The following is a 25,844-nucleotide window of genomic DNA, read 5'->3' on the forward strand; positions in this document are numbered from 1 at the left end:
CTTATAAACGGTCTGATTAAGAAATCTAACCAATTGTATGAGGCTTATACAGTCTGTCATAGCATTATTCCATTGCCTCAGATTGTATTGCTTTTGTAGAACCATATCAAGTGGACATTTATAGAGGGAGGACAGATTATTTCCATGGGAAAGCTTCAGGCAATATAACTGTTATATTGTTAGGCTGGTGGTTTGTCGCCTTCTCTTTGGCTTTGCGAGGAGGGCTAATGTTCTTGTTTGACACTAGCGGATTGCTTTTTCTCTGTGCCTGAAGAAAGAAGGCAGGCTAATACATTTGAGTCGGTGAAGCGAAGGTCGTTGAGAATTACATTCAGCGGCCCCCCTACCCCTCTCTTTTTTCCCTTTAATTTCCCCACTGGATTGGCAAACCGTTTTCACTATTAGCACTGTGGTAGGCAGCTCACTGTGTGTGTGTGTGTGTGTGTGTGTGTGTGTGTGTGTGTGTGTGTGTGTGTGTGTGTGTGTGTGTGTGTGTGTGTGTGTGTGTGTGTGTGTGTGTGTGTGTGTGTAATTGTCTGTGTGTGTGTTGTGGTGTGCTGCCAGGCCCACCCAGACCCAAGGCAGACTAGATGGATAAATAGGTGCATGGCTCAACTGGATTGTATTGTCATGAGGAATAAGAAGAACAACAACGGCAGCGATTAAAAAATCACCATAAAGGCCCTCGAGAGGAGGAATCTAAGTTTAACTTGGCAGGTCAGGAGGACATAGATGAGAGGCAGACCCCAAATCTTTTGGACTATCCGGGGCTTAAAAGTAGGTCATGTTAATGTTCTATTTTATGATGCGACAAAGAGGTTGTTAACTGTCCCCTGTCTTCTCTAAGTATCGCTACCTTACAATGCGAGTCCCCACAGGTGTCCACACCAATTGATTAGAGGTACATTTAACACGGCTGGCAACAGGAGACCCTCTCTGAGGCGTCAAACTGCCCCGCCAAGCGTTTCCCATAATGTCTTCCAGATGATAAGGGCCTGGATAGATATGTGTTAGCAGAGCAGAGTGTGTGGACCCACTGGCGCAGAACCGCTGGAGGTCTGGCTGACACACCAGCCATTTAGGCACAAATAGAGACATTTTCGAGAAGGAGGTCTCTTCTTTCTTTCCTTCCTCGCACAGAGAGCACAGCGAGGACCCCCAGGGCGTATTCTCTCTTCCATCTGCATCCTCTCTCCTGCTGCACTGCCTTTATGAGGGCCATCCAAGCTGATGGTGTGCGATGCAGGCTAAAAATGCAATAAACAGCTTTTCTGGAGGTGTGAGTCGTCGAAAATAAGAATATTTTTAGAGAGAATATTCCTCTTGTTTGGGTGGTGAAAGGGGAGTCCATGAGCACAAGTGATATGAAAACATTGGTTGACTGGCATCTGTTAAAATCACGCTGTACTGTACATAATATGCATCATGCTCTGCGTGTACACACTCGGTTGCACACATATGGTTCGTATGCACACACAAACAACAACCGAGCACACACGCACACACTTGCTCCTTCAGCTGCCTTCAGCCGTACTGCAGCACGCTCTTCTCTCCGTCTTCATCTCAGTGATGCATCTCAGCATCAATTTTTTAGGCGTCTGGCAATGCTCAGCTTTTGGCAGTTAGATAGCTGCAGAGACAGAGGCTCTGAGGTGAATTATAAGTCTGCTGATAGAACAGAGCGGGAACATGAAAAGATTGATGCTCTCTGTTGTGAGCTGGGAACCCAAAGATGGAGAGGAGAGGAGAGGAGAGGAGAGGAGAGGAGAGGAGAGGAGAGGAGAGGAGAGGAGAGGAGAGGAGAGGAATCAGGAGAGGTGGGAGCCTCTAAGCAGAGAAATTGATTGCACAAACATTAACAATTGGGGAAGAAATCTGACTGCTGCATCTTCCTGGAATATTCTTTCACTTTATGTGGATGAACACCGTCCATTTGACTACAGGCAGAAACATGTAAGACTTCAACTGAAATTTAAAGTTCATTTGAATTAAGAAAACACCTATACTGTACCAGTATATACTGCAGGCCTTCCTTTCAGTGAGAAAATAAAATCAACAGCGCAGTAACTCACATTTTTTACTGTAAAATAAAATGTTTTTGTAGCTTTGGTTAGACTTTAAATTCATTTATAAATATTTCCTTTGTGATGAAACTAAACAATGACATCATTATAACAGAAAACCTGGTCCCGGCTTCAGGGCAGCCCTTTAAACTAAATAATGAGAGTCATTTAGCTGCAAAGTTGGGAGGCGGGAACATTGTAAACACCATGTGAAACTAGTATTTTTTACTGTGCTGGAGCTGATAAAGTAGCTCTAACAAAGTGCTGCTTGTCTAAGCCGAGCTGGGCTGTTGCCACAGCTGGTGTCCCGGTGTGGAGAAAGAGAGAAGACCTGGTCCGAAATCACAACACAGAGAAATGAAGAGCGGCCAAATAGCTCGAGCAGGGGATTTAACAGAGGAAGCAGCAGAAAAGAGAGGACTGTATGGGTGTGGATCCTGAAAGGAAGCCTATCAAGGCCTACTAGTTTATAGTTTACAGACAGCAGCTTTAAGTCCAGGTACCAAACCTTTAACCTGAGACACTGAAAGTTTAAAGCAGAGAAAAAGAACAAGAGAAGGCACTTGATGCATGCTGACAGCTCCATACCACCTCAGATCACTCCATCCAGGCAGAAAGACCAGTGAAGTCATCCATCCACCGCACCTCCTCAGGGGACCAAATTTCAAGGAGTACCACTTCTGTCCATTTCTACATTCAGCTACTCTCTGCCCCTCACGCTCACTAGCCGAGTCCTACTACTTTCTGTAATATTCTGCTTATGAAAACCCAGCAGACAGCCATCTCCTCCTCCCCCAGCTCACCTCTGGTAACTCAATTTTCTGGTTTACGAATGCATTTTTAAAAAATTTGAGGCAGGGGGAGGAAACCGTTTTTCTCGAAAAAGGTGGCAAAGGGTGCATGTGGATACAAGTCAGGCCCCACCTGAGGGACCCAGCCCACCCTGAGCCATCATTCAAAGTGTAAAACGCCTTTTTGTGTGAAATCCTGTGCATTAAGTGAATTCAGAATCTCTGAGGAGACGTGATGTTTTGACAGTAATTTGGGAATCAAGCAGGACTATGAAAATAGGCCCCTTTGCCCAGAAGGCACATATTTTCTGAGGAAGAGAAAGAACATGTGTGTGACTGAATGTGCCTGCACACCTGCTGTACATTATGCTTACATACAACATAATTTATTGCTGTATTTACAGTGTGTGAAGAGCATTTTTTTCACCTGGTCTCTGATGAAGATGGAGGGCCATCGCAGCAGTTCATCAGGGTTTGGGCAGGAATATGTTCTCTAAGTGGCCCGCAGAGCTGAAAACTTGGCGGGAAGGGGCGTTATGGGCAATTAGGAGCTGTGGAAACCTGAACCGAAATCTGCTTTTTGGAGCGATGCTCGGCCCGTCTCTCCCAGTCAAAACACAGCACGGAAAAGTCATCTGAACCATCATGCAAACTCGCACACATTCACACATACAGGCACTGGAGTGAAAACCACAACTCAAATGCGTTTAATGTACACTCTTAACAAGATTCTGAAAATACACACACACACACACACACACACACACACACACACACACACACACACTGATAACCAGAGGCTGTTTAGACCACCCTCGTTGGCCAGTCACTCTAATTTGGCCTCCACCAGCTTAAGTTTCACATGCCAGAATTCCTTGCGTGTGCGCATCATGGCTCCTGTTCCCAGTCCTATTTCAAAGATGTTTTCCTCCTCTGCTCTTAAACTCTGCACCGACCCAATTAGGCGGCTGCTCCCTTCAATAGCCCTGGGTCTGAAATTCCATTTGAATGTAATGTTTGAGTGTGTGTGCGTGTGTGTTTAACAGCTTTAACACCTGCTTTCTCCGCACACCACCCGCAGCCAAAGGCCAAGATATTAACACTTTCAATTCCCATCCTCTCTTATACATCAGGTACGCACGCACACACAGTCAGTGTTCGGTTAAAGAGGAGATAAACAACTGTTCAGATGAAGTTCAGTAGTCAAAGCGTTTACCTAAACCTGACCTCAGTGCTGCTGGGAGCGCAAAGCCTGTGCAGTGTGTGCGTGTGAGTGTGTGTGTGTGTGTGTGTGTCCAGGTCGATATAATGAAAGCATAGCCTGCCCACCTGTTCTCAGAGTTTTAACCTGAGACCTCATTAGTACACAGTGTTTCATTTCCACTACATTACCTGCACAATATGCTGTGTTGCTCTGCGTTCATGTGGTCCTCTGAGTATCAATGTATGTGTGTGTGTGTTAACAGTTACAAATCCAATTTACTTCTGCAGGAAGAGAGCAAGAGCAACTAAGAATGACTCAATGAGAACTAAATCTGAAGGAAAGAACAATGTTTTCCAAAGCGTGGTGTGACTAACACTGCTTCCCGCTCTCTTGGCTTGTTCAGGTATGACTATGTGGAGGTGCGAGATGGCGTGGATGAGAGCGGTCAGCTTGTGGGGAAGTACTGTGGGAAGATCGCTCCCTCTCCTGTCGTCTCCTCCGGAAACCAGCTCTTCATTAAGTTTGTGTCCGATTACGAGACGCATGGAGCGGGTTTCTCCATCCGATATGAGATCTTCAAGACAGGTGGGTGGCCCGACACAGCTGTAGCTTCACTGTTTGAAACACAGCTGAAAATACAGACCTACAACCTGGGTATTATAGAATTTCCATCATTACTGTGTGTTTATTAAATTAAGCGTGCCATTATTATTCGCAGATCAAAACGCTGCAGACACGTTTGGTGGTGTCAAGGTATTGTTCATGCTACTACTGTATCTGTCAGGTTTAGGACCAGGTTTCTTGTTAACCTGTATATTAAAAATAACAGCAGGCTGACAAACCTCTCCACACTCCACTTAGTAGCTGTTCTGGAGCTTTCTGTCGTCACCCTCAGCAGAAAGCCTTTGTAAAGTTGTCATGAGCTTGTAGATTTGAGAGCTTTAAAGGCTTCTGAACAGCCACTAAACAGACCTGAGGTGAGTTTCTTTTCCACTACTGTTCCCAAGATCAAGAATGGATTTTCATCCTCAGATATTTGAAGTTGTTTTCCTGTAGATCTTTTACTCCTTCTACCATCTGCCGTTCCAGAAAACGCTTTAGTAATCTGCACTTGAAGACCAGTGCCCTTCTCCTGCTGTGTGCCAGCACACAGACCCATTTTATTTAATCAATTCCACTAACATCCCAAAATGAAAATGTTAATGATTTATTGATATTTAAATGTTTGACCTGACCTCTTAAAGTAGCTGTTCACTATTTGGTTTAAGGTTAGGAAAAACTGTTAAAAGCACCACAGCACAAACGATTTCAGTCTGATTTATCTTTCGCTGAAACTATCACACATGATGATACAGTATGAAAGCCGGAGGAATAATTCATATAATGGGACAAAAAAAAGAGCCTCTCCATCTAATTTCATGGTTTGTTTGTGATTTAGTCGAGGCACCAGAGCGTCAAATTATGCAATCACAATATGGCACGCAATATGCTCAATTCAAAACCAATGAATCATAGTCCCATATGTTCCATAAATGTAGCAGTTTTATCTGGTGTGAATTACTGTACAATAAGCAAGGGCATAATTTGCCAAGCATTGATTCAACAAATGTTTTATCTGTTTGGTTTATTGTCAGATCGCAATCCACAGCAGGAGTATGAACCTGCCATTATAACCACTGATTAGCTGGTTGTGGAGAAAGCGAGTTATAGCCACTGAAGTGTGGCTAAGAACGGCTCTCACCTCCTTTTGTTTCTGAGTGGTGTCCAATCAGTTTGAGGCTCCTTTCCTCCTACTAAAAATAAGACCTTTGGGTAATTTTAGTCAGGAATCAGGTATGATAAACCGCAAATATCCTCAGGGGATGTCTGTGTTATCAGAACACAGCGTAACAAGAGGGAGAATTTCCTGTTGGTTAGCTGCCTTCCTTTGTTTGGACAGGAAGGAGGAGGAGGAGGACAGCACATATCTGGAGTGTGACTCGTAGGCAGACAGGTGCTACAGGCTCCACTTTCATTAATTAACCTTAACAGCAGTCTATAGGACGCCCCCCACCAGTGACCTCCGAGACATGATGAATGGCCCTGCAAGGTCCCTCCTTCCTTTTAATCTGGCCGAGTGTGTGTTTGTGTTTGTGTGTCTGGGCTTGTGCGTGTCGCCATCACGGCAGGGCATCTGGTGGAGTGTGGGTCCATTTACAAGATCAAAGTGACACTCCGCCCTGACATATGCAAGCTCATCCGCACATGCTGCCTCATCCCTCTTGATAGACCAGTTAAATCTACTACATTCTTCCCGTGATTAGCTAGGTATTTCCCAGTCTCATCCGTGAGCCAGGCCTGATTATAAATGAGGCGTGTTAGGGGCCCAGTGGCGATAAGAAATGAAACTGCTGAGCAAACTCTGCAAGGCGCTGAGATATGAGGAAATATGGATCTATACAGATGATAGTGTGGATAGAAAAGAGAGTCAGGACTAGAGAGCTGGCTGCTAGAGGAGCTAGATGAGAATCTAGAAAGAGTTTTTGCTCATGAAATCCAAAGTGGAATCAGGACTGAGGGACGCTTCTATAGATTAAACCCAGCACAGAGCGTCTTCGTCTGGGACTTTCTGCGCCTCCGTCCCCCTGCAGACAGCAGCACCATGGGTGTGCCGTCGCTTGGATCCAGACCCTCGTTATGCTTCGAATTTACTCTGTGTTTTGACTACTGCGGTGCTGGCCGCCGCCAGGAACAGGGCTCTGAGATCAATTAACAGCCCTGTTTGTTAGAGTGAGAGAGAGAACCAAGCAGAGAGAGATTCAAAGCTAGCTGATTAGTACAGCTTATCAACAAGCAGGGTATTAGCTGGGAAAACATTGTGTTGGCTAACACATGTAACGTTAATGATGATACACAGATGCTCTGATAACGGATGGAGGAATGGGAGGCTCGCACTTGTGCATGCCAATGAAGGGAAAAGCGAAGAATGCAGGCTGTTTATCATTGTGACGATAGCCCTGGAGATCACCAGCAGTCAGCCTCAGGGATTGGTGCCGCCTTTCATCCGGGGTTGAATATAAGCAAAGGTCACATAGAAAGTAAATATACCCACAAAGAAGACATGTGCAAACACGCTGTCCCCTCAGGAATCATATGCTAACTTATACGACTATGTTAACATGTGCAGGTTTACCCACTTAAGCTATGAAGTATGTAAATGCACTTTCACACACACGTCAACATGCTGGCATTTGTAGCCCTGGCTTTCATCAACGGCTGCCTGCGAAGTGTCTAATTGGAAGAGAACAGGTTGTTGTGCGGCTCAGTCTCTACTCCTCTCCACTCCTCAATCCCATCCAACCATCTTAATTAGCATGGGCTATTTATTTTATAGCCTGCAAATTGGCAGCCTCGCTCCACTGGCTGAAGTCTGGCAAGTGACAGGAAGAGCAAGATGGTGCGGGAGAAAGAGATAGAGAGGAGGGATAAGTCGGGGGAGAGAGGAATATGTGAGCTGAAGGGAGCAGATTAGCAAGATGGTTGTGTTTGTGTATGTCTCTATGGAGGCGAGGCGGTGAATAAAAAAAGCCGGGCCTTTACTTGACAACAAAAATCAGTAATGTCAGCCCCGAAAAAGTTAAGTAAACCGAGATGAGGTGGGGCTACCCTCCACCAAAACCCTGCTGCCTTTGTAGAACACTGAAGGCTGTGTTTATCCTGTCATCCGACGGTATCTCGCTCTTGGAAGATCCATCCTCTGAAGTATACGTACATGCGCACAGCATATGTTTTCTCTTAACAGCTCTGCAGTTTGCTTAGAGCCACATCAATGCTGGCCATAGGCCCGTTGAAGTGGGCGAGGAGGCGGATACAGTGTCACTGTTAGCGCCCCCCCTCCTCCTCCCACTCGCACGCACACACAAGCTCATCTCCGTCTCCTCACAGTTACTCAGCAGAATGATTAAGTCTATTGGATGGAGGCCTATCATGGTTGTGTTCACGCTGAAAAGCCCTGTTTATCAGGTTTTACCCTGAGCACACACCTGTGAAAACACTTTTAAGGTGTGTGTGTGTGTGTGTTGGGCCTAATGGGGGGCACGTTCTGCTTTCATGGACAGCACGCCCTGATGACATAGGTCACATCTGGCATGGAGACGCACTGTCATCACACATACGGCCCTCATGGAAACTTAAGACAACAAATCTCTTTAAGGGGAGTCAAAGGTAGACTGTGACCCTGCCCCCCACCCATCAACACTGCGTCATTGGATGGGGGAGAAGTGACGTCACAGGCACAGTCAATGCGTTAAATACCATGTCAGCAGTGCAGTGCCTCAGGGCGTGTGTGTGTGTGTGTGTGTGTGTGTGTGTGTGTGTGTGTGTGTGTGTGTGTGTGTGTGTGTGTGTGTGTGTGTGTGTAAGGTTAAATGCAAACCTGCCTTTCCATCTGTTTCATTGACTGACACCCCACAGGCTTCAGGTTAATGTTTGATTTAGTGAAAGAGTTCATTCTCCACCGCCAATTAAACCCTCAGTCAGCGTGGCACAGGACAGACTGAAGGGGACGGGAGGTATGACGGGGGGGTGGAGGCTTGTGAACTGGGCTAATGATTAGCCGGAGAGCAGGACGGAACATAAACAATCCTGATTTACTTAGCAGTCCAAGAACAACACCTTCAGCCCCCACGGCTCCGGCCACGAAAAACCCCAACTAAGGAGAAATGAATAGATGGAAAAAAAAGAGAGAGAATGGATATGTGAAAAGGGAGAGAGAGAGAGATTTGAAAATTAAAATAGCAAGAGGCTGACACATTTAACGCCTTCCTTGGCACAATGTTGTTCTAGTGATTAACGTTCAGTCTCTGGTCTGCTTTCAGCACTTAGAGCAACAGCTTAATAGAGACATAGAGGACAAGTCATCAGGGAGACTAAGAGTTGAAAGGCGCCCTGCTCCCTTAATGCTGAAACCATATTTGTTTAATATTTATTATAGATCGCTAACACTTGCAAAGTTGAAATCAGACCTCCATTAAATATTGTCCTGTTAAACAAACTCGAATCACTCAGTGAGTGAGTCAGACTGACATTTGTTTACTCCCCAGTCCAGAGGAGAAGGGCTCAGTGTAAACCGGAGTTAAAGGAATCCATTACTGCCAGCAGTAAATGTTTGAGCGCCTGGTTGGAGGTTGCTGGCAAATGTTGTGCGTTCAAGGTTACTTCTTTTGCTCTCTCCTAACTTCCTGTCGTAAATTCAGCTGTTTGTTCAAAAGCAGCGATTGGACGACTGGCTGCACTGTTTTTTCTCAGATGACATCAAACAATCAAAGCGTTTGTTTCCTGTCAGTCTTACCTGCATCAAATATCTCATATTTACAAATTCCTTTCCGCTCCACGTTTTAATCTCTTTTCCCTTTGAGCCGATAAATCTGCCAGGAAAGACACCAACAACCGTGGCGACAGAACAAGGCAGAGACAGAGCGCGAGTAAGTGGCAGGGAGTTCACATTCGGCTGACGACGGGATGTATTTGTCTCCTGGAGCTCCTTGTCAGCGCAGATGCATTCACACGCGCCTGTACGTAGGGACGCCGCCACAGAAAAGCGTGACCGCTATCGCTGAATGCCTCTCACGCAGGCATCAGCAGAAAGTATCCTGGGTGTAGCGAGGGGATCTGGGGACGGAAGGCCTCTCGCGTGTCGGCACTAGATAAAAGAGATCTGTTGGATGGTTATCTCGCCGATGGGACCAACCAGAGCGCTCTGTCTTCTACTTTGTTGTGATGTTGTCGCTCTCTCCTTTATTGAGGGGCCAACGTAGCCGGTCACACAAAAGCAAGCTGAGAATAGGAGAGTTCGTCCTTGGCCTGGCCTCAGTCATGATCAGAGAAAACAGAAACAGGACGACCGACTGTTTCTGATGGGTTTTGTAAAGTGGAGTACATACTGTTACATTTTACCCCACATTTCTCAAATGCATTTATTTAAAAAAAAAAAAAAAACATTGAGGAAACTTTGCATCAGCCCAGGCAGCACACTCTTTTGACAGGTTTTCAGCGCGAACCATCCCCGACGACTAAATCTGTTCTGGTCAACCGCTATGCTGAGATATGGGTCATGGTGGAGGCTGATGAAATGAACGGAGAGTGGAGTTTTGAGCCAGTATCCGCAGATATTCAACACACTGAACTGAATTGCACTTCGCCTATGTTGCAGCTGTCCAGAGCACTCAGGGACCATGGGCGCTCTTTTTCAAAGAAATGCCTTGCATCAATACTTTTCCTCCCCAAAATTGTCTGAAATTTCTCCCAAACACGGCGAGGTAAAGTGCAGAACGGCAGCATCCAGCGACCCTCTCATCCTGGGGAACACTCCCTCTCTCAACAAAATCTCTCCATTTTCTGGGAGTAAATACAAGGGGAAGCTGTGAAATTAATGGCGCCCACTGTTCTCAAAAGCCACACTTTAGCTGCTGCACTAAATGTCAGCCCTCTTTAGAGTTAAAACGCTGTTCGTCGTCAGATTTCAGCTTAGAAAATCAACATGGCTCTCCCTCCCTTCACTCACTCCGCTGGTGGACAGGCTGAAGTGGGCCTGATGGTCTTGAATTAGGGGCCCAGCAAGACATTTAACAGTGGAAAAAGCAGTTTGCCACATTCATTTAAGCTACAATGACTGCAGCACAGAGGCTCTACCTACCGATAACTCCCTGCAATTTTGGTTTCGATCAGCTCCATCTGCGCCCATCATGCCAGCTGTCAGACTAGCATGAAAATGACATTATCCTGTGCACATTTCTGCCACTAATGGCTTCAAATAATTACCCTAAATGACAGTGGTCCTCGTTTTCCCGATGTTGCACATGTGCGTGTGTTTGTGTGAAGCCAGGCTTGGTGAAAATCTCAGCGTCTCAAGCATAGTGAAACATATCTTAACGTCACTTTCTGTCACTCTTTTAGATATTTCCCTGCAGCTGTTGGTGTTTTTTTTTTTACCATGTCACTCATTCTTAAATCATAATCTTGTAGCTCTTGATGCCCTGAGAAGTGGCTAACATGGGGAACGTGTTAATGCTCCTCATCAGCTGAAAGGCAGCTCTCTGGGGAGCGTTGGATAAATATTTTGACTTTCCCGTCTGGAAAATTGCGTGTTGAAGTGTGGGTGTGCGTTGATGTATGCGCAGTCGTTGCCCTCTCCTTCCATCACTGACACCGTAATTTTGCCTGAGCACCTCTCATATGCTTCACAGACGTGTCCTGATGTGTGTGTGTGCGTGTATGACAGAGAGAAGATGAGAGAGAGACAGGCTTTTGCAGAGTGAATAAAGCTGTTTATTCATCATTCCTCGATTCTAGTGATTGAGGCCTTTGACTAATGATTACATTCACAGTCCAGATGTTCCAGGAGTTCCAGATTTGACGCATACACACGCATAGTGATGAAGGAGTGCGATGTCTGTGACCAGAGGGAAATCAAAAAAAGGCACAGAACCACACAGAGGGGAGTTAAGAGACCCAGATGCAGCCTCTCATGAATAGAGCTGTCAAGGTGGTCTCTCGTCCATGGGCCATAAAGTGTCCTCCATCAATAGACCAGCTGGGAGGCAGAGCGTCTCAATACAATACAACACAAAGACACCCACAACAGATCACTTAACCAATAGCTACTCAAAAGACTCATGCCCGCCCTTCCTTTGTCCCTCTTTCTTCTCATCTTCTCACCTCCGATCTCGTTTCCTCCCGCCATCCTTCCTGCAGGTCCCGAATGCTCCAGGAACTTCACCTCCAACAGCGGTGTCATAAAATCACCCGGTTTCCCGGAGAAATACCCCAACAACCTGGACTGCACGTTCATGATCTTCGCCCCCAAGATGTCCGAGATCATTCTGGAGTTTGAGAGCTTCGAGCTGGAGCCGGACCCGACGCCCCCTGCTGGTGTTTTCTGCCGCTACGACAGACTGGAGATCTGGGATGGCTTCCCCGGAGGTGAGCGAGCAGCACCAGCCTGCTGGTGAAGACTGAAATGTGCATGTTTGACCTGTAATTTACAGACAAAGAAGAAGGGAAACAATCTTTCTACTATTGATGACAAGTTGAATGAGCAGCAAAATACTGCCTTTCATAATTCAATACACTCATGGGTTTTTCTCTTACAGCCTTACTGTGGTTGCAAGCATTATATGAGTATTGTTAGTCTGCAGATATTATGACTCTTTCCTACATGTGCTACTGTTACACTACCTTTTAGCATATAATCAGTATTTCACAACTCAGCAGGAGGCAGAGACTCTATCCTAATCATTCACTGGTGCTCTCGTTTTTAGTATTGCTACTGTGTCCTTTCTCATTTCTTAAACAGAAAATATCACTGCTATAAAAAACTAATAGTCGCCATTAGAAGAGTCATTGTTTTGATGCTTGTATGGGAAAAACAAGGAAATGTGCATAATCTCACTGCTTAGAAAGTAGTGGAAAAAGGATAAGGGGGGCTTCGGCGTCACCTCTCGCTGCTTTTTTTGACAGGAAATGAACAACAATATGATGGCATTATCGGGGCCAGTGGGCTAACTGCCGTCACCAGACTTGGCAAGGGTCCAAGGCTCGTCATGAGCGTAATGCTCCGTCATCTCTCAGTGTCAAACACTTCCTGATTACAAGGCCCTTCCTTTTTCTGTCACAGGCTGCATTGTGCCGCAGGATTTGTTAGTGTTTGGGAATTAGAGCTCCAATCTAGGATGTTATGTTTAAGCTGTAGCATCTCTGCCCTGACGCACTGAAAGCACATTTTGATCCTGCAGGAAGTGACTCGAAAAGGAATTTCCTTTGGAAGTTTCCTTGTGTTTCCCACCAGAGAGAAATTTGAGGCAACGTCTCCCGGTCGCAGGGTTGAGCAAATGCTGCAGAACTCGCGGAGATTCACACACACAAGGAAATATTGACGTAAAATAGCATCTAAAACATCAGCAGGTGAGAGACGGAGCGAGAGAGGGAGAGCAGTGCTCAAAGCAATGCTTCCATGGCCCGAGATGAGGCTTTGAAGTGAGCGAGCGAAATCACCTCTTGAAGTTTTTGAGTTTTTCTCCTGGCTATTCCAACACAGGGTGCAGACAAGATGAAAGCGCTTCTCACCCATCAGTGGCTGAAAATTGAAAAAATTTGATCTAGTAGCATTCAACCTGGTGCACATCAGTAATCTCTGCTCTGGCGTTCCGAGTGATAAGGTTGAAGTGTAAATCACGGCGCCTTTTCAAGTGAGTTTGCTAAAAGTTCAATATTCTCTGAGCGCACATCTCTGTAGATTTGAGCTGTGCGGAGTTGACCTTTGATTTCACAGAGTGCTTCCGTAGCTCATTTGTACGTTGAGGTGGGACATGTTTCATTTTCAAGATCTGTGTTAATTAAGACCTGCAAAGGCTTGGGGGGCTGCGAATATGTCACATTATTATCACCTTTTAATACACGTTTTTAACAAAAAGGTACCTCGGTCATGTGGAAAGAAAAAGTTTCCTGTGCTACTTCCGACTTATTAAAATTCAGAGATTTCTCAGTTCTTTCGGCTGGGAGTGTGGCACAAAAGAAGCAGAATAGGATACATCTGAATCTTTTTTTGGCCTATGTGAGCCTACTCATGGCAGAAATTGGACACTGCCACTTTGGACTGACGTAGCATCCCACCCTTCAAGTGTCGCTGTATGTGACAGACGGCCTTGTATAAAAATAAGCCATGGGAGGAAAATTGCATGTTGACTTTTGCCAGGCGGTTCCCGTGGTGCCTGCTGGATCGATAGTGCATTAGCACAGAAGGCTGGGGGCATGTTAGACGTTGGGGTATGCAGAGGTGGGTGATGTCTGGGCAAATGCAGGCTCTGTGAATCACCGGGGGAATCACGCCTCCCCGTCTTTCCACCTCTCAAAGCACACCCCGCTGGACAGGCGCTGCGGAAGACGAGCCTCCACTCCCTCGTCCCTCTTCCCTGAGGAATACTGAGGCAGGCAGGACGCACACTTCATAGAGAGGCTCTTTAAAGTTTCATAGAGCTGGGGAGTCATGCAGATAATCCGGGAGATGGTGTTTTTTTTGTTTTTTTTTTGCTCAGCCCGAGCCTGAGCTGGTTTAAAAGCGCACATAGATTCTCACGCACATCCACCAGACACCTGGGTGATGAAGATTAATTTGAGCCATCGCACCCCTGCCCTGAAAGTCCCTGCGGTCTGGCCTTTGCCTTTCATGTAGGAGCTGGGCTGGAAGGGGCATGTTTTGGATGACAGGAGGCTGCAGGGAGGCAGGACTGTCACTCGCCACTGATCACTGCATTACTAATCAGAGATAAGCTGCAGGTCCCTGCACACCAGCATGAACACACACTCACAAAGGTGCATGGATCATAGCACACATCAGAGACACAGGGCAAGGTCATTGTGCTCTCTCGCTCTCCCGCTCCCTCGTCACCCCACCACTCTTTCCCATATTCTCCTGCTTCCACTCTGCTCAGCGGAACATGTCCATCTCGTGCTTTTATTGCTCCCTCATTTAATGCTCCCCTATTGTCTCTGCCCCGTCTTTACGTGTTTGGTCTCCTTCACAAAACTCACTCACTCATGGCTGTGTCCACCTCAAGTCTGAAAAAAAAAAGGCAAGACGGGAAGTCTTAGGAATTTACTGCCAGCAAATAGACAGAGACCGTGACCTGCCCACACCACAGGTCCCTCTTCCACACTGCTGTTTTTGTGTCCAGCTGGCCAGCAGGCGAGGAATGTTGGGAGTCTTTTCTCTTTTTATGAGGTCGGGTAAAAAAATGCAGCCGGTGCCATGCCTCACTGACACACTAGTTTTCACACCTCCATGGGGGGGAGTTGGTAGTTAAACCCAAGTGTGACATGGCTGTGGCAAACAAACAAATATTGAGTTAACCCAAGTCTAACCCAAGTAACAATGTTTGTGCTTTTCTCTCCTGTTGCTTTGTGCCTGCAGTCGGTCCATACATTGGGAGGTACTGTGGGCAGAACACCCCAGGCAGGATCATCTCCTACACAGGCATCCTGGCACTGACAATCAACACTGACAGCGCCATCGCTAAGGAAGGCTTTTCTGCCAACTTCACTGTCATCGAAAGGACCGTTCCAGAGGGTGAGCTGGCATAAAAACACTGAAAATCAGACATATTGGGGATGGCAGCCAAAGAACATAAGTGTATATTGAGGTGGAAATCAAAATGAAATCACAATCCAGAGAGATTTGTTCAGTGGAAGAAAATTGGGATTGGATGAGCCTGAATAGAAGCTGGGTAGTTGCAAGAATTAGAGGGCAATAAATTAACCCCAGGAGGAATATTACTAAAAGTAAGAAGCAGATGTTGTCTGCAACTGAAGCCACGCATGGTCCTATTATGACAAATTCCCACACGTTTAAAAGAGCTTAAGAGTTATTAAATAAACACCTCCTGCTTCTTCATTTCGTCTGCCCCCCGTGGTTTACAAGACTCTTACACACTGTGAGCCCAGACGGGCTCCAAAAGGCATCTTCCCCACCAGTAACCACCCTGGACACACACTCACATGCACCCTTAGACCTTTTACATGCAGCAACGTCGTCACAGGGCTTGACCCCGCAACCCCATTTTGCAAAACGCTCTGACTAAACATTTCATTAAGGAAGACGAGTGCTGGTAGGAGTCATAAATCTGTCCAGGGGCTAGACCACCCCAAACACACACAGTCAGTCTTTGAACAGTAACAGAGAAGAATGACATTCAACAAATCCACTAATCGTTTCCAGAAAGGATTTTCTCTCGCCCGAAGGGAAGACAAATGTTAACAAACAGACACACAGACACACACAAAACAACTGAAACGACCCCTCCGTCGCAGTAACGGGCACACGATGACTGGTGATGTCATTAACTCTCCGAGTTATTTGAGCCACTTCAATCACATATCTCAGTTCAGATTACGCTAATCAACTTTTAACATTCACCATTCAGAGGCATGGTGAAATATCTGACCTGAGATCAGTAAATACCTCAATTTACATGAGTTGCTCGCTCTTACATCACCGACCGAGAGGTATCCGAGATAGGAAAAGAATCTCCAAACTTTGTCTGCGCTGCTCCAGACTTGTACCACTTGAATCATTCATAATCCCCTTATGTATAATACACGGTGGATTTTCTCGCTTCTACAAGGGGAAGAGTACACTCTAGCTGAAAGCTACTGATGAGATGTGATAAGGGGATGAAAGGAGGCCTTGTCTTTTGTTCTTACCCCATTTCTCTCGCTCACTCTGTATCGCTCTCCTCACCCATCCGCCCTCACCCTATCTTCTCGGCTATCAACCCCGCTTTGGTCAGTAACCCACACGATCAGATACCATCCTTAGTGGCAGACAAACGCCTCTTTGTGTTTGTGTTGACCGTGATACAGTAATCTCGATGGTGTCGGGCTGAGTACAAAAGTTTGACAAGAACGGGCAGTCTTCTCAAAGAGAGCCGACGATGAGAGCGGAGAGGTGCGAGACAGTTTCCTCAGGCTCACACTGAGATGTTGACACACTGGCGTGCGAGCACATACATATGCAACCGCGCGCTGACACTGTAAAGCACAAACACACACACACTGACCCAGTGACTGAGGAGTGTTAGCAGTGTGGCAGATGGGGAGACCATCTGTGTTAGCTCATAGGCAGCAGCCACATAGCCGTTCCACACTGCTCTTCATCCTGTGCCCTCTGAGTGTGTGTGTGTATTAATGTACACACAAGCGCAGGACTGTTTTTGGGCGATAGACCATATGTTTATGGCAGTGGCTGAGAAACAGGCTTGTGACTGAAGGGTTAACGGTTTGGAACTGTGTCAAGGTGCTTTATGACCAAATTCAGCCTCGGACAAAGACAAAGTAAATAAACAATAAGGAGAATGCGGGTCCACATGAATGTGTGAAAGTGTGCCTTCACATGCCTTTGTGTTGTTGTGGTGATGTTATACGACTCCTACCCAGATGAAAAGGTCATATCGTTCGTCCTAACCGTTGTTCCGTGCACAGCGGTGTCAGCTTGTCTGACCTCCAGGGGTTAGAGAGGCCGACCCCAATCTCACCCAGCTGAGGCTTCAGCCCAGCCTACCTCACAACGGCTGCCCCATGTCCACACAAACAAGGGAAGTCACCTCCTACCATTGGTAGCTGGGCCAGTGAGTGTGATATATGGCCCCAAACTACAGATACTAAACTCCCCCAGGAGACCACATTGGGAAAAATAGTGAGTGTGTGCAGCAAAGATAAACTGCCCACAGGGATGAGGGAAACAGATCCAGTCAGTGGAAGAAATAACCAGAGTTAAAGTCACTTTAATGCCTAATATTGGCGTTAACTTAGCCCACACTGAATGTTTTATGAAGACATTTTAATGTGGAGGACTTCCATCCTGCCTCCATTAAAAGCTAAAGAGAGAGAAACAGAAAGGATTTACTGAGGCGTCGCTGATGTGCTGTTCTTTCCCAGCCGGCAGTGCTAAGTGCCTACCGTGTGGCGTCCTCGTCCCCAGAGACGAGCTCTGATTCTGGGGGACACTGAAAGCACATGCTGGGTACATTCTAGTGCTTTCTGCGCTCAGACTTCAGCTAAGCATCCTTTACTCTCCCTTTTCATTCTTCTCTTCCTCTTCCTTCCCCCCGCAGACTTCGACTGCAGCGACCCTTTGGGAATGGAATCGGGAGAGATAACATCGGACCAAATCATGGCGTCATCCCAGTACAACCCCAGCTGGTCCCCAGAGCGCTCCAGACTCAACTACTATGAAAATGCATGGACGCCGGCAGAGGACTCAAACAAAGAATGGATACAGGTACCACTTTGCTTCTCATGTCATAGAGAGGAAGTGATTCATTACATTGATTCACATGTCACAGATAATTGTTTTAAAGGCAGTTTCAGTTACTTAGCAAAGCTAGACAATATCTGAAAAGGGAACCATGGCAACATAGAGAAATTCGCCAACTGCCTGCAGTATGTTGTTGGAGGTGAGTCACAGTCTGAGGGTGAAGTGACTACTGCCTGCTTGAACACAGTAGGAGTGCTCTGTGTTTGTCCTTCACTCTCTGGAGGTGCAGTTTCTCCATAACGCTTTGACGAGACCCCACAATTTCGATGATGAATGTCAGCCGTCCCGATGGACCTCCGGGTGGTTGAGTCCACGCCTCACAAAAATTGCCTGTGTCCACTCTCTCTGTCACTGTCTCCCTATCTGTCTGTGTCTGTTCTCTCCCTCTGTCTTCCTGTCCTACCTGATAACTTTCCCTTTCCTTGATAACTGCGGCTGCCTCCGGGGATGCTGGGATTTAGTCCAGGCATCCTGCCCAGACTCACACTCACACACACACACGCCCAAACACACAAGCAAGGCTATGTCATATTTTTCTGTCTGTCAGCTTATCTGCACAAAGCGATCATCACCCACCGGGGGAACTTTATGTGGAAAGATTAAGGATTTAGTTCTCCCATCCCCAGATGGGGATAAGTCACATTTCCCAAGTCCACTCACAGCACAAACCCCCCAGTGACACAACTGTAGCAGCGCTACCTAGATGCATTTGGAGCATGTTTGATTTATTAACCGAAAACCTCCGGGCCTTGTAAATGCCCAGACTGTTTTTCTTTTTCTGCTGTTTTTTTCTACAGCCTTTCCTTCATTGCTGAAAGTTTGGCCCCTATATATTCCTCAGGGGATGAATAATAGTGCTGACCCAAAGCCAAGTATTTGCTCGGGGAGGGCCATAAGCAAGCTTTTCCTTTATTATTGCAATGAAAATATTGTCCTAAGGGCCTCCGTTGCTCCTTTAGACTAATTTAATCAGTGTTTGAGTATGTATGCGTTCAGGTTTGGGTGCATTCTCCCATGCATGTGTGTCCGTGTGCATTCTTGGCGTTGTGAGTGAGTAGGAGGGTCTGGTGGGGTCCATATTGTCCTGCAGGGGAACTCAGCATGTATCTGAGTGGATTAGGAAGAAACACGGCCTTCCTTACGACTTCCTCTAGCAGTTGGACAGTCTGTTGCATCAAAGGTCTGTTTCCCTGAAAGGAAAGTCTATTGTTCATTGTCAGATATGTGTATTAAGTATAATATAACTGAAAGCTACTCCACCTTTTCCTTTTTGTCAGCGGATATTACAAGTTATCACAATGATTTGTTACCACTCAAGACTATTCCTGCTATTAGTATTGATCATATTGAGGATTTGATCTGGCAGTAAAAGCTGGATTTTAAAGGGATGTGCTGTAATGGGCATGCTGATTTCCCAATACTAATCAGATCAAAACACTGAATGGGGCTTTTCTAATTTCTCATTTCAAACGCAGCGAAGGAGCCAAGTCTGTGGTTGCCACATAATTTATGTTTTCTAAGAAGTGCGATGCACTTGTGCTGAGCACTCTGAGCAGAAGCCCAATTATCACAAGTGGTATTAAAAGAGTAGAATTCTTCATTCCTCTTTCATTAAGCCTGTCCGTGGTGCTGCAACAAGCTCAGGCCCCCTCGCGGCACGTTCAAATCATCTCAGCGCGCCGTCAGATGCATAGTAATCAATTCATTATTTATTTCAATATCATTCCCTGACTGCAGTTTGAGGCCGACAGTTTTATTATTCATGACAGACGGCCTTTTGATTCCTGGGCATTTTCCTTTGCTCTGCTTTCCTTCTTTTTTTGCTGAACATAATCCAGATTTGTCGTCCATTTTAATGCTGCCTCATTCTGATGCATGGAGAGAAGGAGGGCAAGATGCTAGAGTCTGTGTGCTCTTTTCTGGGTAATTAGATTGGTGTGATGTGGTTCAGTATTGAGTGCTGGGTTAGCCAGGCCATTAATCTGGCCTTTGGTGTACACAGAGATGGACATATGTCCTTTGAGGGGGTTTGTGGCCTGAGGAGGGAGTAAAGAAAGTGGCAATAATCCCTCAAAACAGGCCTTCATTTTGTTTCTTCCTCGCGCCCTTCAGATCGGTTCTTTTTCAGTCCTCTCAGCTTTCTTTTTTCTCCTCCGTCCTGTTGAAAATTCAGGTCTAGAGATCTACATCAAGGCAAAGGGAGATTTCTGCATATTATCTGCTTGTGTGAGCCGTGGCTTTCTTTGAAGCTTAAGAAGATGAACAGCGGGGGTCTCTGCTGCAGGTTGCAGCAAGAAATAAATGAGGGTACACCCGCTGACTACCCAGCTTATAACCTGATCCTTGCTTTATGAATTCAGACTGGTTCCACAAGGAAAGCCTGAATGATACGTAACATTGGTGAGGAAATGCCTGCCTCGGCACAATGCGTTCATCTCTGAGGGGAAGGTATACGTTTTCAGACTGGTGCGTCATCATAGCCTGACGGATCCTCGGCAACCATGACAGGGGAAATTGCTAAGAAGCTGGCACAGTGTAGAGGTGTTTTGTCAAGTATGTCGGAAAAAGGGTCTGATGGCCACGGAGAGTCACCGCATCATCTGAATTGGTGCAATAAAAGCAAGACTTGATCTGTGTCAGGCGGCTGCCATTGATCGCACATACACACATCATGAATAATTTACACTGTCTTGGAGAGAACCCAACTGTCAATACCTGAAAGCCTCTTTATTGAGCATCTCATAATGCCAATATCCAGTACATATACATCCTGTACACTATGTTTTTTGACCTTATGAGCTTGAATTGATCTTTCTCTCCATATCTGTAAATCGGCTGCTATGACTCTTCAATTGTCTTGCCAGGATGCATTATCCCTGATTACTTTATTGGTATTTATGTATTCATCAGCCTCTATATGTCTCTGACCTCTAACCTAAATTGTTTAATCATAACAGGAGATAATGGGTCTCTTTACTCTTGTCACATGCGAAACGCTTTAATCTTGCTTGTTTGATGGATGAAAGCACTAAACACGGGAGGCATATCAGTGTTTGTTTGCACAATATGCTGCTTTATCTCCAGCATGTGATACTAATCTCAAGGTAAAGTCAACCATTTACAGACAAACTTGTCACAGGTTTACATTGGAGTGTAAAACTTTGGGTTTCCTCATGCGAGGCGGCAAAGCAAACAGCACCGTGAAACTTCGGCCGCTCTTTGCAAAGATAACAGACTTCCACCGCCTGACCAACCAAACCACCGCTAATTGCACGCCGTAGTGTTTATCTTTTCTGCAGCCCAGAGTGCAGAGTCTAACATCAGACGCTGAACCAGCATACTCCACCATATCCTGTGTTGCTTCTCATCCAAATGTGCGTTCAATTACCGCAAGTCAATGAGTTCCAGAAAAGCCCCCTTCACTGCCATTGTCTCTCCCCTCACTTCTGTCCCCGTTCCTGGGCTTACCGCCGTGCCGAGTGATGAGTAATTAGAATATGGACTGGTAATTAACAGCAGCTTCTCAGTTGATGAAGTCTAGCGCAGAGCAGAGGAGCGGAGGCTGGCATGCGGCTGCCAGTGAGATCATCATCGTATCATACAAATGGAAACAATGGATGCTGTCTGTGCCTCGTTGCTCCCAGGCCCCGCTCTCAATTGGAAAATCAATGCGAGGATAGAGACCCATACTCGAGTGGAGTAGCCCAAAAGTGGGACTAGAAATCGAAACATGAAAGATGGCATGATGTAATGAAACGAAACGGCGCTGCATAAGTACCCAGAGACAAAAAACTCAGCTCAGCCATAATCAGTGTCATTTTCAGTGTCTGCACCACAGACAAGGAAAATGCCTGAGAGCGCTCTACTCAGTCGTCATCACTAAGCGGTCATCCACCGCTGTATATCCTGATCCTGGGATAGTATCATCAAGCAGCTTCCAGACATGACATACCTTCAGGTCGCACTCTTTTCCTTCCTGATGACTGTTTCTTAGTTTCAGAACCATTACTCAGAGCGTTAGTCATGTGTGTGTTGCAAGGATGGGAATGACCCTGGAGTTAGAGTCTTAAAGATGATTCAGAAGGAAGGAAACCTTAAAACATAACTGTTAAACTGCTTCCTCCAACAGCTGAGACTGAACCCTTTAATCAGGCAACAGGACATAGCCGAGCCTGAGCGCACTTCACACACAACAAACCAGACAACCTTTTATTTCACTAGAGTTGTTGCTCGACCCATAGATCCCTCTTTGCCAGGGAAACAGATGATCGGCGCATGGGAAGACATGCATAATTTAATGCCACCAAAGAGGTGTCGGGGGCTAAAAATAAACTGTAATTCTGTCAGGTGAATATTGTGATAAATGGAAGGTCGCGCAAGGAGCTCATAGGTCCTGCAGCATTTGAGTAATACAATTTTCATGAAAGGAGAATTAATTACACTTTCAGGTAATGGAGCTCTTCCCAAAAGCTTCCGCTACCGAAGCACTGCAGGTGAAATTAGTGAACAGATTGCTGAAAACTGGTTTAGAAACCCTGCATCTGAGGCTACAAACGCATCTGTGTCAGTTCTCAAAAATGTCAGCGTTCTCTCATTACCATACAAAGGACATTATAATCAGATTTAGTATGCAAAAAAACCCCAAAAAACAGGTGACTAGAGGCTCTGCATCTCTGTGATGGCACGGAATGATCCCAGGCTATCTTCCTTCTGACGATGCCATCCTTTGAGACACACAAAGCATTTCCAGATTGTTTCCTGTTTCCGGGGTCTGTGTCTGTGTCTACCAGCTGCTCTTTGACTTTGGAACACAGAGGAGCGCTCCGTCTTTTCTCACACTCGGCATTTCTCTTGTTGTTTTTGGTGAGGGAAAACGAATAAACCCATTCCCCAGAGGCCTCGGTTATTCAGTCAACAGCCCACACACACACAGATGGGAGGCTGCCCCCCCCACCCCCCCCCCCCCCCCCGTCGGAGAAGCACAGAAATGGATTTAAAAGAAAGTATCCGGTAAACTTCTCCCAGAGTCCGGATTGCTGCATACAACTTCTTGGCAACTCAATTATAAGCCAATCAAGCAGTGAGAGATAAAGCTGTTGAGACTTTTTCTTGAACCCCCCGTCCTTATAAACCGCATGTCTCCTCACTGCGCCCACACAACAATGACGAGGCTTCAGCCTCAAACACATATCATGTGGCCTTACTGCACATCTGAGTCATACAGCACAGAGACAATACACTGAGTATTGGATAGACCTAATGATCACGCCCACAGCTGCCACTGCTGTTGAGGGATAATTGGAAAATTATCTCTTCAAACTTGTACAAACACACATAAATACACAAATACACTGCCTGTCTGTCATGCCCCATCATTTATTCCCGCACTTACACCCATACACATGCCTCATTCAAATGCCTGATGTGGATTTCAGTGTGTTGATCTAATTGCATGCACACCAGGCTTTAACTGGCTGATGTTACAAGCCCGAGCACGACTAATTCTTTTTCTGCCTCTCTGGTTTCATTAGTGTGTGAAACGACTGGAGTCGTGTACACTGGCTGTTGTTAGGCAAGAGGCTTTTGAGTCATCAGTTTGCCTCACAACAGGAAGGTAGAACAAGCCTGAAACGCACATATACAGGGAGTCAAACATATTTTGGACCATGCCGGAGCAGGAAGAATTTCTGGGAGACAAGGACATGTTGAAGTCCTGCCTACGTATCAGCCTGCTGTTGCTTTATGGAAAGACTGTGAGAAGTCTGGGTGATTTCTTACCCTGTCTGGCATGTTTATGGCTCAGTATGTGTGTCTCCTCAGATATGAGTTACTGTGCACCAGCATGCCCAGAATGTATAGTGTCATTTGTCTATAGGTGGGCTTCAGTCCAAACACGCACTTTCATAGTAGAAATAATATGGTGAATGTAGAACAGACACAAGTTTCATTGTGTTAGATCAGCAAAGTCTGAAAATGCAGCACATCCCTGTAGAGGCTAAATTAGGAGTCATAATTCACACCTTTCTGCGCAGTGATTAAATCAGCCATTAAGCATGATTCAGCCTTTCAGGGCTCAGTGACAAATTGTTTATCATCTGAGAGTGATTTATTTTCCCAAGATCCACTGTGCACTGCTTGTGATTTCTAAATGTTGGTTGTTGGTTTACTCGTATAGGTCAGCGAGTGCTGTCCGTGGCTCTGGGATAAAAGCACTCCCACTAGTAATCATTATCTGGGCCTGTTTGTTTTCACTGCGGTCTCTGTGGTGTGGGACGGACTGTGCTTTACATCCAAGCGTCCTGGCAGCTCGTCTTCTCTCCCTGACCCGTGTAACCCCGATGTGTTAGCGCAGTCTCTGCCTCGATCCTCTGCCTCCAACAAGCAGCCATTAATAAATCATGCTTTGCTCATTACCCAGGCCCTGTTATCAGCTCGTGTCTGTGAAATTGATCTAGTCTGTGCACTTCTTCACCAGAGACCCCATGCTTCTGTCCTTCACATCTTCCAAGGCATCACTGTCAGAGCCTGGCTTGTTTACCCTCCTGACCTTCTCCTCTTCAGTCTCCTCTTCAGCCTCCTCTTCTTCTTTCCTCTTTTCCATTCCTCCCAAACTCTTTCATCATTTTTCCCCTTGTCACACGCCATCACAACTTGCCCTGATGCCAGTTTTGGACTTAAGTCGCATATATTCAGTATCATTAAATTTGAGATTTTGTGCCAAAAACTTTCAAAAATTACAATAATTCTGTTTGCCCCAGCATCCCTGAGGTTTGTGTGGCCCTAAAACTATTGAACCACAAGTGATGAAAATATGTTAAAGTTAGAGCACCACACCCAATGGCAGAGAACCCCCTCAAGAAATTGCTACCCTTTAAATAAAAACATTAATTTGCAAAAAAAAAAAAAAAAACCCTTTCCAGCTGGCCCAGAATATTGATTAAAGTCATATATCAGGCCAACCCTCTTCAAACCACCCATATTTCAGCATACTCAGGTTCTGAGATTGTTTGAGTCTGAGCACCCATGAGTGTTCCCAATTAGCCCCGCCACTCATTTCATTCCCAGAGGCTCTTCTCCATTACACCTAATGAGATCCGTTCAGAGAAAACATCCTACGGCCAAGTCTTCCTATTAGACCTTTTTCATGTGAGCCTTTTCAGTAAGCCGCTTTGCCATTGGTCCAGAGTGGAAATGAATCAGGCTGGCCATTTGAACACAGACGTTAAAGACCCGCCTGGGCTAATACACGCCGGAACAGGCCTCACTGCCATCCGCTATGCTTTCTGCATCTAGCGCTGGCACATATGGCCGTTTACCCTGCAGAGGAGAATTCAGCTCCTGCGTTATTAAATGGGAACCATCTGAAGCTGAAAGGATTTGATTTTGTCTCTATTTGTGGACCCAAAAGAAATCTGGGACTTACTGTATAAGCCCCTTGAGCCTGTAGACAGGAACAAAAGTATTCTGTCTCTGTATGTGACTGTCTTTTTTGTTAGGCTCCATCCATCCAAATCCTTTGAGTAGCCAAGAGAGGGTGAGAGAATAGCTTGGTGGAACCTCATTTATTGCTCCCATCTGTTTATGTCTTTTTACTTCTGGAAGTGAATTCGAGGGGCAGGAATGACCAGCTTTCTGTGGCATGCAGATGTTCCTTTCCTGCTCTTTGCTGCGAGTCATTAAGTGTGCCACAGCGTTTTATATAAGGTTGGCAGACAAAGCTGGCTGGCTCTCCGTGTGTGGAGCTCAATGGAGAATTCTGGAGGCAGATCACCCTGGATTTAATTTTCTAAAATATGTGCACGCTTCTGTTTCTGTCTGCTCACGCTCACATAAAGGATTTCACTGTTGTCGCTCTCTCTTGCACACCCTTGCACATGCACATACCGATGATCTCCTCTGCGTCAACTCAGTAATCCACTCAAGACTCTGGTCGGCATCCA

General features: G+C 46.0%; 1 protein-coding gene across 4 annotated transcripts in view; it reads left to right on the top strand.

Annotated features, from left to right (window-relative positions):
• The window catches only part of nrp1a (neuropilin 1a), a 60,574-nt gene that overhangs the window by 16,397 nt on the left and 18,333 nt on the right, over positions 1 to 25,844 (top strand). For all 4 annotated transcript variants that reach the window (XM_070986151.1, XM_070986147.1, XM_070986148.1 and 1 more), the window contains 4 exons: positions 4,462 to 4,643; positions 11,790 to 12,017; positions 15,004 to 15,159; positions 17,702 to 17,868. In XM_070986151.1, coding sequence (XP_070842252.1) covers positions 4,462 to 4,643; positions 11,790 to 12,017; positions 15,004 to 15,159; positions 17,702 to 17,868 — 733 coding nt within the window. The remainder of the gene's footprint in view (positions 1 to 4,461; positions 4,644 to 11,789; positions 12,018 to 15,003; positions 15,160 to 17,701; positions 17,869 to 25,844) is intronic.

Source organism: Chaetodon trifascialis, chromosome 18 (genome assembly GCF_039877785.1).
Source record: "Chaetodon trifascialis isolate fChaTrf1 chromosome 18, fChaTrf1.hap1, whole genome shotgun sequence".
Taxonomy (NCBI): domain Eukaryota; kingdom Metazoa; phylum Chordata; class Actinopteri; order Chaetodontiformes; family Chaetodontidae; genus Chaetodon; species Chaetodon trifascialis.